Consider the following 14,049-nt stretch of genomic DNA (forward strand, 5'->3'; position numbering starts at 1 on the left):
AGTTATTAGGGACAACTCAGGTGTCTCCACAGAGTTTTGAGGGTGCTATCAAACTACTTTGTTCACACGGAATTCGAAATCTTGTCATATATCTTAGTTTTATTATTTTGATGGACCTGGTTCTGTCTTATTAACTTCAGGTAAAATGTAACTGAATTGTTTGCAGAAAGCGTTTTTGTAATTGATTCTTATCTCGTCAAATTATGATTTTATTATTTTTCTGAAATTATCTTTTCTGCTGTCTCTTAGACACAACCGGCGAGAACATTGCTGAGACTTTGGTGAACGAGGGCTTTGCCACAGTCCGCAGGGAAGGAATCAGAGGGAACAAGTAAGACGTTTGCTCCTTTTTGTTGACATGGATATTTTATATGCTGACTGAACGACAATTTGAATTTGCTCTCTGCTGCAAATGTGGAAAAAGGTGTACTCTCCGTCTGTCTGCTTTTGGCTAAGAAGACTCCAAAAGTAACACATTTAGCTGAAATTTTGTGGTCTGATATATTATAATCCAGTATCAAAAGAAATATGTGACTATAACATATGTTGTGGTTTTTCCTTGGTATATGTTGTGTTTATATATCATATTTTTTCCGATGCTTTCACACCTACCTTGTTTGGTCCGTACCTTTGTACTTTTCAGTTAATTTTGAACAGTTTAGACCTTGGTCTGGACTTTGAGGTGTGAAAACCACCTAAGATATTTTGGCATGACTGACCTCGGGAGTGTTATTTTGCAAGACAATGAAATCAGATGCTTTCCCTTCAAAACTAACTTTTGACGTCAAAGCTTGTTTTTGTTTGCAACCCCATGACTTTGTTTCACAGAATGAGGAAGGATTCACTGTCAACAACTTCTAATCTGCTGCAGCACAACACTGGCAAATCTGTAGTGAGATCTATATATACAAGTCATCAACTGGCACACTGTTGAGAATTGAGATAAAGCCATGGTGTCCCAGATGGTGGCAGTATTACCCTGCTGCTCCAACAACAACGTCCCTCTGAAGCCCTTTTCTGCCACATTGCCCTTAAGAGCCAATCCCCTAAATACACTTGCACACCCAGCGCTGTATGACCGTATAAGTGCTGTATAGCCCCCCTCCCCCAGTGGCAGTATTTGCACATTACACACATTACAAGTAATCTGACTCATGCTGCTACATTTGTATCTTCCAACATGTACAGAGATGATGAGAATATTTTGGCACTAATGACCCATTTCAAGCATCCTGTGCAATGGCCCAGAACAAGCACTAATGTAAACGATGCTTTAAGTGTAAGTGGGCATCATTTAGCCGAAGGGGAGGCCCATCACTCAGCGAGGACTTTAGGCTTTAGTATGTCCCCTGATGATCAAGCCCTCCAATATCATTACCCCCCGTGACTGACTACGCCGATCACACCAATGATAATTACGGTGGTGATGATAACGATGATAACTTCGGACAGTGCAGTTAAACATGTGCTCAGAAACTGACTGCGAGTCTGGAAACGCGGCCCACTGACAAATTTAAAGGCTGGGGCCAGCATTGAGCAGTGCACCAGAGCAGGTGGAGGCACTGTTGTTCCTGGGCAGGTTCACTTTTGTTTATCAGCGCAAAAAGGAACGAACAGGAACCTTCTCACAAATCAGACTCCAATGTTATACTTCGTTAGCATGGAACCTTTTTTCACTTGCCAGACAGCCAAGCTGTGCTGCAGAAGTGAAAATATGATTGAATTTTACCTGTGCCCTCCCTACGCCGCTGTTCACAGATGTATCCTACCTTGCAACTGTCCTTGTTGGTCAGATTTATATTTATTTACATCTCACTGGTAAGTTTTCAGTTCATGATTTGACTGTTTCAAATTGATTCGATCAGGCATAAAAATGTCCTTGGTGCTGAGCCAAACGGTGCTTGAGACAGACACATTCATCAGTCCTCTGCACTCTGTCTTGCGTCTCAGCCTCTGTTGCACAGACCGCCTTTCTTTCAGAATATTTAATCCATTCACTAACATGCTGAGACCTTGAAAATGGTCAGATTCCACGTCGGTACACCTTCCTTTTGACAAATTAAAACCACAGGCAGGGGAGGGGGGCTTTGACTGAGTGCTGGTTTAACGGTGTAATGCTGAGTTTCGACCAAAAATACCTGGGACCTTAAGTCCCAGATACTTAATTCAAGGAACTTAAAGGTTCCTTTAGATCGTTGTTCCCCTCCATTCCCCAAGGAAACGGGTATGCGGAATACTAGACTTACAACAATGAGGCTAAGTAAATCAAGCAATACTACATTAATTGTAAACATGGAGGAGATTCGAATGGAGCTTCTGTTGATCGGGGAAGAGGCGAGCACTAGTAAAAAGCTAGGGTACTCGACCACTCATTGACCTTCATAGGTGCAAGCCTCACCCCAATGGTTCCTTTACTTTTGTAAATACTACCCCACAAGCAGGGACCCTGGTCCCTTCAAAGTTTCCTAGTTCCTGGGGAAAGTTACGGCGATGGAAATGCAGCTTTAATATCTTAGGGCGGGGTTGAAGTGTACTTGCTCAGGCAATGCTTCTCACTTGGAGTGGAACCCTTCCTGTCAAGTACACTAGGGAACAGGACTTCCTACACCCTCTCATAAACTGTTCAAAGTCAACAGGGAGCTATAAACATTCAACATTTCGTATCTATTTAAAGTGTTCTCGGTTGCACAGGGGAGCGGGAGCCATATGCAGATGAAAGATGTAGCCTTCAGTTTGTTCAGATATAAGGGAATTGGCATTTTTCTTTTTCCCTTGGCCCTGGTTTCCCCTCCTCTAGCTCAGCTTTGCCCATCAATATCCGTTTTGATTATGGTCAGTTGGAAGGATTTGCTGACACAAATAAGAAACCATTCTCCCCCTGGAGACATGGATGAGTTCACTATCATCTGCCTCCACACACACACACACGGATTTATTTCTGTATCTTAATCAATCTCTGCTTGTGAGTTTCTTTCCCATTTATTTCTGTGGCTTTACAATGTCTGCTTCCCTTGATTGCATTGTTAGTGTCTCTCACTCTGCTCTTTGTAGCTGTCTGTTATTGTCCAGCACTTAAAATTCTTAAGTAGCTTAAACACAGTGGACTTCTTGCAGAAAGTTGCACTATTGTTGCCCAGTAAGCAAGAAACAGTTTATTAGCTACATCAGTGTAGAGGGGAAGGCGAGATAGAGGCCACCGCCCCCCAACAGGGAGCACACAGCTGTAGAACAGGTTATGTGTGTGTTTATTTGCCTCACATTTTAAATCAGACCCACTTTGTTGCCCCTATAAAGGGGAACAATGTCTTTTAGGCGGCAAGATGTAGTAAAACTCATGTTGTTCCATTTCCAAGAAGCCAGAGTCAACATCGTTCTCCCATATCAAGTGGGCAGGATTTGCTTCTTGGTAAAACAAAAGCCTGTTGGCCATTTGAAGTTCTGAATAATTAAAACCCTCAAAAAGCATTAAGCCGTGCAATTTAGAGAGCCAGCGTGGAAGTGATAGTGTTTTTTGTAGCCAGCTGCGTGGTTGCCTTTCTTCTGAAGGAGCTGTCAAACACTGCTATTGTCGCCCTGCAAAACGCTCGGATGGATCTTTTTAAGCAGTTACAATCTGATCATCTGGTACAACAAGAGTACAGCATGTCAGGAGCGGCGATTTGTGCAGCACTTAATTCAACAAAGCAGGAATCTTATCAAACTAATGCAGTCCTTTGAATGAGCACTTAAGCACTTCGAACCATTGACAGTTTAGTTGCACAGAAGAGATAAAAATGTTGCTGTAATATGATGGATCCAACTCGATGGAAGTTAGGCGACTTTCACTTTGCCCACAAGTTGTTGAAATTGTAGTTCTTGAAATTCTAATATTTGCCCATTGGAGCAGGGCTGTGGGTCGGCCATGTTTTTTTCAGAGCACGTTAAACTTAACAAGGGGTGAAACGCCACAATCAAAACCTTATTTCTGACTGGTGTGAAATTAACTGCGACCTGTTAACAGGCTGAGCTAGCTGTGTCCGTTTTCAAGTGCGTCGTTAAAAGGGGTTTTATGACGTTCAAAAACCCTGTTATAGAACTGTAACCTAGTTATGAACAGTACTTTAACTGGCAGTTCAGCTAAAACACTTCATCAGTGCAGCTGTGTTCATTAAAAGCATTTTGATTTTCCGAAAGCTGGTGACGAACCATCTGTGAGAGTTTCAGTATCGGATTCGCTCAGCTGCAAGGAAATGTGTTTCATGTCCACAACCTTTTAGTTTTTATTATATTGGTTCGTTGAAAAAGCGAAAAACTCAAATGGATTGAAGTCAGTCAGATTATCAGAAGATTATACAGCTATCTTCTGTTTACAGGAAGCAACATAATGACTTTGTCAATTTAACAGTTGAGTTTAAGTGTTTACTTTTGTGTGGTGTTGTTTTTATTGTGTCTTAAACTTTCCTCTTTATTTGTGTGACCAGTCCAGATCAGGCCAGACTCTGTGAATTGGAGGACCAGTCAAAGTCTTCTAAGAAGGGCTTATGGAGTGAGGGCGGCGGCACACACACAGTCCGCGACGTCAAATACACCATCGAGAATCCCCGCAACTTCGTTGACTCCCTGCACCAGAAACCCATCAACGGTAAGGAATGTGTACGGCATATAAAGGCGCACACATCATATTGCATGAGCCTATTTTCCCTTAAAAGACAAATTTTCAGGATGTGTCAGGAATCCACGAATATTGACTGAAGGTTGTTCACTCTGAATCTTCGGGCATGTAATGGCACACAGTGTATCACCTTTCCCCGGCTCATTCCCCCAGTCTCTCATCTCTGACCTACCCGAGGTGTAATGTGCCACTCAATTCATTTCCAGAAGACGGCCGTCGTTAACAGCGGCTCAGCTCATTTCACTACCCTTTAATTGAATGGGAAAATGAACAGGGCCTTCTTTTTTTTTTCTTCTCCCCACATTCTTTTATTTCTTGTTCTTACCATTCATGAGAGACCGGAATTGGAGGTGGCAATCCAGCCCAAGAGCTTTTAAATGTGCTGTAAGACGCAGCGAGGACCAGAATACCAATTTCTCTCTCATCCGCTTGTGCGGACACACACACAGACACACAGACGCATTCATGCAACACAAGCTGTACGCAGAAAACAACAGATGAGCGATATGAATTCGGGCACAAATCGAATGTCATACCTCGAAAGCTTTTCAGAAGAAGTGACCTTGCCTCACACTTTGTTATGCTGCATATAACGTTGTTAGAAACTCAAAGTGACAGTCTGAAAGTATTTAGCTTGGAAGGTGGTAGAGTAACAAGGTGAGTATGAGCTGCATTGTTATGGGATCAGATTAGTGTCAATAAGATTTTAAGCTTGTTAGTTGACATTCACAAATCAGTCCAAAGTTTAAAGTCGCAAATCAACCTGTTAGTCAAGTTTGTACGAATGTTTAAAAAAAAAGGGAAAAAAATGATGTATCTGGGGACAGTCCTCTGATTTGACTCTGCTTTGTTATTGTCCAATAAGGTTCAGGTTTACAGACGTTGTCAAAATTTGTCCTTGTAACTTGAAGAAGGAAATTGCACAACGTTAATGTCCAGCGACGCTTTTCACCTGACTGTAGTGAGTGTTTGTTTGAGTGGTTTTGGTCGGAGTGCCCCTTTAAGTGGATCACACAGTCCGACAAGGAGTCTGCTTCAAAAAGCGATCCTCCAGAAAAAACACTTAAGTCTTGTTATTCACTGAAACACTGTGGTTGTCAGCAGATCATGGGTATTATTGTCTTGAACGTAATGCACATCATACATGGCACTGCTGAAAGAGAGAAAACATGCTATGACCATCTTCCCAGGATGAAAGAAGATCAAAATAAATTCAATCCAAAAATTCCGAGATTAATTAGTCTTGCCTCACTGACCTCAGGCACCTTCGGTTTCACTTTCGATGCCAAATCTTTCAGTCCTCAAGCTCGTTTTTCACTATAACAAATAAGTACGTTAAATCTGAGAGCCTGATTCGACACAGTGTCCTCTCCTCCTCCTCCCTCATCACTTCTACATTCTGTTCTCCTTCCTCCCTCCAGCCATCATCGAGCATGTGCGTGACGGCAGTGTTGTTCGTGCCTTGCTGCTCCCTGACCACTACCTGGTCACTGTCATGCTGTCTGGAGTCAAGGTAACCACCACTTTCTGCACTCACGGTTAAATGTGAAACGTTGAAACACTTTATTTTTGTTCACAAACTAGTAAGGACAAGTAGTTAGAATAAATGAATAAATGAAGCGTCCTCTCTTAGAGTCTGTGTTTGTCCTCTCTGTGTCATATCCGCTCAGCTAAATTTCCCCATCAGTCTCTTTCACCAAGCCCAGCTGTGCCAATGGGCCATTCAAGATAACTTATCTTTCTCATCTCCCACTTGAAGATATTACATCCATTTCAAGGTGTTCTTTTTCTCGTCGTTCAAAAGCTCGTCTGCTCGCTGCGCCTGTTGTGTTTATCTGTCTGGCGTTTTGCCACATTCAAAAGGAGACTACAGATAGAATGTAAAGCAAGGTGACAGTTAAAAGAGGATAATAGCAGTACACGGGAATAACAGATTATATCAATGTTTAAAAATGTGTGCACACAAACCCCCCAAGAATGACCGGTTTGACTACTGGGAATTGCAAAAATGTTTCTTTTGCAGTGTTGAAGTAATGAATTAAATTGGACTTGAACTTGGACTCCAAAGCTTGTAAAAGACCTGATTGATTGAGGCAGAGCATTAGTATAATGGTGAATTAAAAAAAAAAAAATGTTGTACTCTTTCCAGTGTCCCACGTTCAAGCGAGAAGCGGATGGCACAGAGACGCCGGAGTCATTCGCAGCAGAGGCCAAATTCTTTACCGAATCCCGACTTCTGCAGAGAGACGTTCAGATCATCCTGGAGAGCTGCCCCAACCAGATCATACTGGGCACAATCCTTCACCCGGTCAGTCACGGGAATCGGCCCCCAGCCGGAGGCGGTGTCATTGCAATTCGAAGCTCCCCGTGTCGTTAATTGACCTTTCATCTGTGTCCATTTCTCTTTTCTTCCAGAACGGTAACATCACAGAGCTCCTGCTGAAGGAAGGCTTCGCCCGCTGTGTGGACTGGTCCATGGCTGTTTACACCCAGGGAGCAGAGAAACTCCGCGCTGCTGAACGGTATGAAACCGCAGCAGAGCTATTAGCTGACCTCAGGAAACAAGAAAAAGAAAAAAGTGTAGCTGCCCGTTTGGTTCTGGAAATCACTGATTTGACACAAGATATAATGAATAATTGGAGTACATGCAGATTCCTGAGATATTGGAAGTAATTGTGGCAATTAGATGGTCAATGTACAATGACAGATTCATGCCACCACTACTTGAGATGAACAATCTCGCTCTGTTCTGCTGCAGTGACATTCATCTGCTACAGTCATTGCAGCAAAACTTTTGTCTAATCATGTCTGAATTTTCACGCTTTAATGAGCTTCTGTAGAATTTTTCCAGCCACATGAATCATTTTTTGTCGCTTGATTAAGCCCTTCATGTCCCAATATGGCTGATGCTGGGTACCGCCACTCTGATAATGATGATGTGATTTTGTTCTTGGCCCAGATCTGCTAAAGAGCGCAAGGTCCGCATCTGGAAGGACTACGTGGCGCCCACAGCCAACATGGACCAGAAGGACAGACAGTTTGTAGCCAAGGTGAGGCCATCAGTGAACGTGCCGTCCCTGCTTTGTCTTCTTCTTTTTAGTCTTCAAAACCACTTGTTCTCCAATATAATGTTTTTTTCCCGTCCCTTCTTAACATGACATTAGGTATAAAAGTTTCAACATGACAAGCAGACATCTTTCGGTATGAATAAGCCTGGGCGTCATTGCTAAAGGGGAAACTAGTCGTTTCGCTTGCCTCCACTTCTTGATGTCTGCTGCAGTATTTCCAATTTTCTCAGAGCACTGCAGCAAAGCCGAGCCACTTTGAGGCCTCTAATGAATTATATCCCCATGACACCTCTTATTTTCACATTTGAACCCCCCCACCACTGAATATAAAGAAAAAATTCCTCTCAAAAGGTACGAGGAGGAATGCTGAACAGAAACCTTGAAGCACTCCCCAGTCAAATTAGGGCCAAATCGCTGGCGTATGCTGTAGCAGTGGCACTGAACGACCCCCGCAAGCCAAGAATTAGAGATATTAGCTTTGGAGGTTATTGGCCAGGGCCTCTGGGGGAAAGAGAAGTGTCCGTAATATCAAGTACAATGGAGTGCACTCTCTCCCAAGTTGTCGGCACACATTAGTTCAAATCAAATAAGATGGACTCCTCGATACATTCAGGTAATACAGTCTAACCTTAATGTCACTGCGAGATGACATATTATAGGTTCCAATCCGTCGCTTTAACCGAGTAAAGCGATTCTAACCTGAAAACATCAGCTTTATGTTTCTAAAATCTGGTCCCGTTTGAATTGCACCCAACACTTCCCCTTCAGTTGATATATCTTTCTATAGGAATGTAAAAAAAAAAGAAAGAAAAAAGTTAAATTCCTCTTAAGTTTGTCTTTTGTCTGAGTTTGCACCCTCCAGAGTCTGAACTTTTAAGACCCTGAAAAATTCATGGCCAGCCTGAGGGTTGCATAAAAGGTGTTGCTTTGGCAATCTGCTTACAGAATGAATTTGATAAACTGCAACACACATAAAGCAGGCGCGCAGAGAAACTGTGTATGTATATTTTTTTCCTGAGTCAGAGGGAAGGGGCTAGAGAAAGGATAAAACATTTATACTATCAGTGTGAGCTGTTCTCAGATCTCTCTGAGCCCCCCTCAATAAAAGGAGGCTGGATGTGGGCTGTGGGGAGCGAGGGGAGCGTTTGGTGGTGAGCTCAGGAGGGTGTATGAAAAAGAGGCAGCAAAAAAAAGAAGAAAAGGTATAGGGGTTAAAGAAGAAACTGAAAGTGTGAGTTTGTGTGCAGCGACGCAGGGAGACTTGGGGGATGAAGGATGAAAGGACATGATAAGTAAAAGTCAGAAAAAAAACCATCCAATCAAGATCCCCGGGACTGTGCATGTCCTTTCTGGATTTTCCTTTTTTTTTTCTTTTTTTACGCTGCACTGTTGATGCCCCCAGTTAAACCTTGATGCACTTTTTGATCTCTGCAGAACTCCTCTGTCCTCCCTTCCCCTCGCATCTTCACTCCCCCCAAAAGAGCCATACAGGAGGCTCGCTCTCTCGACAGCTACTGCTATATTAGTCAGTTTGTTTTAGGGTGTTGGCAAGCCATCAGCAGCTTCTCTGACGCCACCGTTAGGGAAACAGTATTCTGACCTCCAATCACCTTTAGAATTTATTTGAACACGAATGTGATCTAAGATGGTTTGAAAAGTTTGTTCTCGAAACTGAGTGAATGGCTTCAGAAATGGCAGCAGGACTTAAAAAAAGCAACCATTTCCTTTAAAAGTTGCTGGCAGTTGTGATGGAAAATCTCGCTGACCCTGCAAATGGTTGAGTTGTTTTAAAGGTAAGTACATATTGGACAGGCCTGTCGTTGCCCCTTCGTACTTGTCCCTGTGACATTTTGCCGGGCACCTAATACTGCTCTGCACCGACTCTCCCTGGGACACATCCATCCATCAGTCCCATCATCACACACTCCTCCCTTTCTCCTCGTCCACTCCGCTTTTCACTTCTGATTATCTGAGTGATGGCTGGAGTGGAGAGCCAAACCAGGTCCAAATCCCCACAAGTCAATCCTGCTGACGCATCTCACTTTTTGACTGTCTCGTCCCTCTCTCCTCTCTACGGGGACTAGAGAAGCGGATGTAGGCCAAGTCCCAATAGTCTCTCTCTCTCTCTCTCTCTCTCTCCCCCTCTCTCTCTCTCTCTCTCTCCCTCTCCCCACACTCCTCTCTTTTCCCCTCCCCTCCCCTGGGTAACCATCAACCTGCGAGCTGATGGATAAAAGGTGACTTTACCAACCTCTCATCACTTGCCGCAGTTGCTTTCAGGCTCACAAAATCCATATATGAATATGGTTCTTCAAATGCAAAATGTGCCTGTCTGAGAAATAGATGATGGGTAACTGCTTGTTTTGTAGAATATTGTATAGGTCACGCTCTTGTGAAACATACAAATATATAACGTGGCAGATGATTGTATTGAATTTATGCCATAATCCCTTTATCCTCTTGCCAAATTGAAATTAATCACAAAAATGCCAAACCCACAATCCGCCAGACAATGCCTAATATGTGGCATATTCATGTGCCGCTTCATCCCACAGTGCGTTATTTGGATACAAATCCATGTGAAGTCACTCAATGTTGTAGTATTTGCTGTATATACAGGTAGATGTATATTTTGTGTCTGCTTCTGTTATTAGTGTTCTTGTACATCAAGAAGGGAACAGATGACAAGAGTTTATTTGGTGGTTTGGCTGTCCCACTTGAAATAAGTCTGACACAATGGTTACAAGGGCAGACCTGTAATAAAAAAGAAAAAAAGAAAAGAAATTAAAGTCACTTTTAGGTTAGAATGATGAGAAAAGGGTAAATTGGTTCATGCCCTAGTTAAAATCAGTCAAGTGGAAGGGCAGTAAAAAGTCTCTCCAGATTGTTGCTACCTGTCCCAGGGTGGTGTCCTCCCGAAGCATCATATTTTCATCATTTATTTTTATTCACAACAGCAGCCAGTGGTGAGATGCCAGCTTAAGGTGTTTATCGTGGCATCAAAGCACCACTAGTTTATGTGAAACCGTGTAATTTGGGTGACAAGTCATCTCCACGGGCGGCAGAAGGCTGAAATGCCGCCATAGGTGATTCCTCTGAGGGAGGTGATCTGACATGAGTAACGGGTAAAGTCCTGGCTAAGCCTGTGTTTGGCCCTGTGGTTAAAAACCAACTAAATGGATTTCACTGACAACCCAAACATTCCCTGATGGTAGCCAACCTCCTCCTCCTCCCCGTGCTATGACTGATCTTGGCCACTGCAGATGTCATGTCAGCCATGGGCAGAGGGTGGCAGTAGATCCCCACCTCCCGAGTGTCAGATTAGACCAGTGAGTCATGCCGCCCGCCTATCTGTCTTCTGCTCGCTCGACCCTCATGCCAGCTACTTTGCAGAGACTTTTTTTTTTGCCCTATTTTTCTATTTATTTTACATCTTTTCCTATGTCCGTGCTCCGGTGATATTTGCTGAGAGATTACGCCCGTCTCTCTCTCGTCTCTCCGGCTCGCTCCGTCTTTTCCGCTCCCCCGCGCGTGTGTGTGTGTGTGTGTGTGTGTGTGTGTGTGTGTGTGTGTGTGTGTGTGTGTGTGTGTGTGTGTGTGTGTGTGTGTGTGTGTGTGTGTGTGTGTGTGTGTGTGTGTGTGTGTGTGTGTGTGTGTGTGTGTGTGTGTGTGTGTGTGTGTCCTGTCCCTCCTTTGACGCCCTCTTCTTCGCCTCCTCCAGCTGATAATTAGCCAGTAAATGCTGAGCCATTTTCTCCTGCTCCTGCCACATTCTCTCTCCTGCACTTTATTTACTTGGGCAGGCCACAGAATGACCTTGTTACAGTGTGAATTTGTGTAGGCTGGTGTGCATGCGTGCTCTCCCTCGCACTTACTCATTACATACCCCCTTCTACGCCCCCCCCCCCCCCCCCCCCCCCCCCCCCCCCCCCCCCCCGCTTCCTATGTCTCTGAATGTCTCCCACTCTGCACAGTGATTAGTATATGATGTATTTTGGCTGCTGTTGTGGGCAGCCTATTTAGCACGTGGGCTGGTCTAATTTCTCTTCTGTGGTGTCGAAAGCAGTGGCAGTCCGATTTGTTTTCATGGAATAATGAATCTCCCAGAGAGCCCAAACACACCTGGATGTGTGTCGCTCATACACACCATCAAATGGGCTCAACTCAATAAATGATTTTTGTTTTTCTACCACACAGCCTGGCACAAAAAAATTTAATAAACACCCACACGGACCATGAAACATGGCTCAAACCTGCATCTCTCACTTTCAGGACTTCAGCTTGAGCGCAGCCTACATACCAACTACAGCTCGAGTGATGATAAGGCCATTTAATGCACGTGTGGGCGGCGACATGTGTAGGGCGATTGATTTTTTCTCAGTCTCTAGCAAGCCGCCTACTTAAAGGAGCTGGATGCCTCCTTCATCTCAGGTCACAATATTCCCCCAATCTGATTTTACTAGGGAGAGCACAGATGCGTAGTAATGCACATATTGTGGACTGAGTCACAAAAAATTATTTTTCTTGAATATAACCCATTCATTAATTTTCCTCTGAGATTGTTTGTGCTTTTGTTTGTCATGTTCCTTTATTGGAAACCAATGCTGAGGTCTTAAACTAGACTAAAGCCGTTTTTGGACATGAACTCTCCACTGGGGGCCAATGTCCGCATCAACATTTTGCGTTCTCACATGCCCCCCCCCCCCCCCCCCCCCCCCCCCCCACCCGGGAAAGGTCAAGAAAATGTCTGGACTTCAGTTATGTCTGAAAGCAGCTTGACACTTTTGTCAACTGTAATTTCACATCCACCTGTATTCGTCTCCACTGTGGGTCCCACCTTTGATACACAGAGAAATCGCATTTAAATGCCATTCATAAATTTGTGTGTCTTTGGTTGCACTTGTAAAGGTCGCCAGAACAAAGGGCTGCCTGCCAGTTGTTGGGCAGAGGGCCGTGTAATGCTCAGATCAGTGCTTCTTAAACAGGATGTTTGTGTTTCAAAGCTCTCTCTTGCACTCTTGTCTCCTTTTCTCCCTCCCTCCCTAGTGATGGTGCCAATCCCCCAGATAGCCCAATGTCCTCCCCCTGTCCTCTAAGCCCTGCCGGCTGCTGGGGGGACTTTGCTCGCCTACTTACTCGAGGATCACTCTTTCTTACCTCACTCTCGGTGTCTTCTGTTCGTGACAGCACAAGATCTGCACTGTCACTCTCCCTGCTCCTTTGAATAGATCTCTTCCTCTCCATTTATCCTTTACCTGCTCCTTCACTTCCCATCTTTCTCTCAGTTTGTCTGCGCACTCACTCACTCACTCAACAAAATGCAGTGCAAGTCTTTTTTTGCTCCAGCACTCCCTCAGCCCACAGGGGCATGCATTTCCGCCAGAAGATTTACAGGTTTTTTGGACCCTGAAATGAATTTCCTCAACTTGGGTTACAAATTCAGAATTTTACCACAACCCCCCCCCCCCCCAAAATTTTTCACATTACCAAACCTTCTCCACTTGTGTTTTTACTTTAACCAACCCTCTTCCTCTTTGCTCTTGTGTCCCTGTAGGTGATGCAGGTGGTAAACGCTGATGCCATGGTGGTCAAGCTCAACTCTGGAGAATATAAGACCATCCACCTGTCCAGCATTCGGCCCCCCAGGATTGAGGGAGAGGTACAAACAAACCTGTCTGTCTGCATGTGTCTGTACACAGCTTTGCGCAGAGTGAGTGGATGCTTGTGTGTTTGCATTGGTTACTGATTGTTGTAATGTTGGAGAGCTCGTGGGCAGCCAAGTTATTAGAATCACCACCGAGACGACTGATGCTGCCTCCGTCTTCCTGACAGAGTTGCTTCATTATAAGTCAAACACAAGCTGTTTACATCTCCCGATTTCATCCATCTCTCTCTGTTCAATGTTCACGCCCTCTCCTCCTCCCGTTGTACATCAGTCTCCTCTCTCTCTCTTTAAATGACCGTGGGAATAATATTGACCACTTGGTGGCGCTCCTGTAGTTGGGGCTCATGCAAACACAGCGAGACACTTGCACACACCCAGTGGGTTGCAGCACTGCAGAGAGTGAGGCAGATTGATTTTTTTCTTCTTCTTTGCCTTCCTTTCCTCTCTACACTCCCCCATTTTCTCAGTAAGGCTGTGAAGACACACACACACACACACACACACACACACACACACACACACACACACACACACACAGAGTGATAGCAGAGGAGAAATACATTTATTGAAACCCATATATAGTGTCTGGTGAAAAAACTGCATGCAGAAGTCTACTGTGCTGGGTGTCACCGTCCGTCCCACTCTCTCTCCTTCACTCCCCAACT

At 44.3% G+C, this 14,049-nt stretch overlaps 1 protein-coding gene across 1 annotated transcript in view; it reads left to right on the forward strand.

Annotated features, from left to right (window-relative positions):
* snd1 (staphylococcal nuclease and tudor domain containing 1) overlaps nt 1-14,049 on the forward strand; it is a 157,028-nt gene that overhangs the window by 4,012 nt on the left and 138,967 nt on the right. Inside the window, exons 4-10 of the mRNA XM_035648341.1 lie at nt 250-331; nt 4,461-4,621; nt 6,073-6,164; nt 6,801-6,959; nt 7,067-7,173; nt 7,611-7,701; nt 13,274-13,378. Coding sequence (XP_035504234.1) covers nt 250-331; nt 4,461-4,621; nt 6,073-6,164; nt 6,801-6,959; nt 7,067-7,173; nt 7,611-7,701; nt 13,274-13,378 — 797 coding nt within the window. The remainder of the gene's footprint in view (nt 1-249; nt 332-4,460; nt 4,622-6,072; nt 6,165-6,800; nt 6,960-7,066; nt 7,174-7,610; nt 7,702-13,273; nt 13,379-14,049) is intronic.

The sequence above is a fragment of the Scophthalmus maximus genome, chromosome 12 (genome assembly GCF_022379125.1).
Source record: "Scophthalmus maximus strain ysfricsl-2021 chromosome 12, ASM2237912v1, whole genome shotgun sequence".
In the NCBI taxonomy this organism is placed as follows: Eukaryota; Metazoa; Chordata; class Actinopteri; order Pleuronectiformes; family Scophthalmidae; genus Scophthalmus; species Scophthalmus maximus.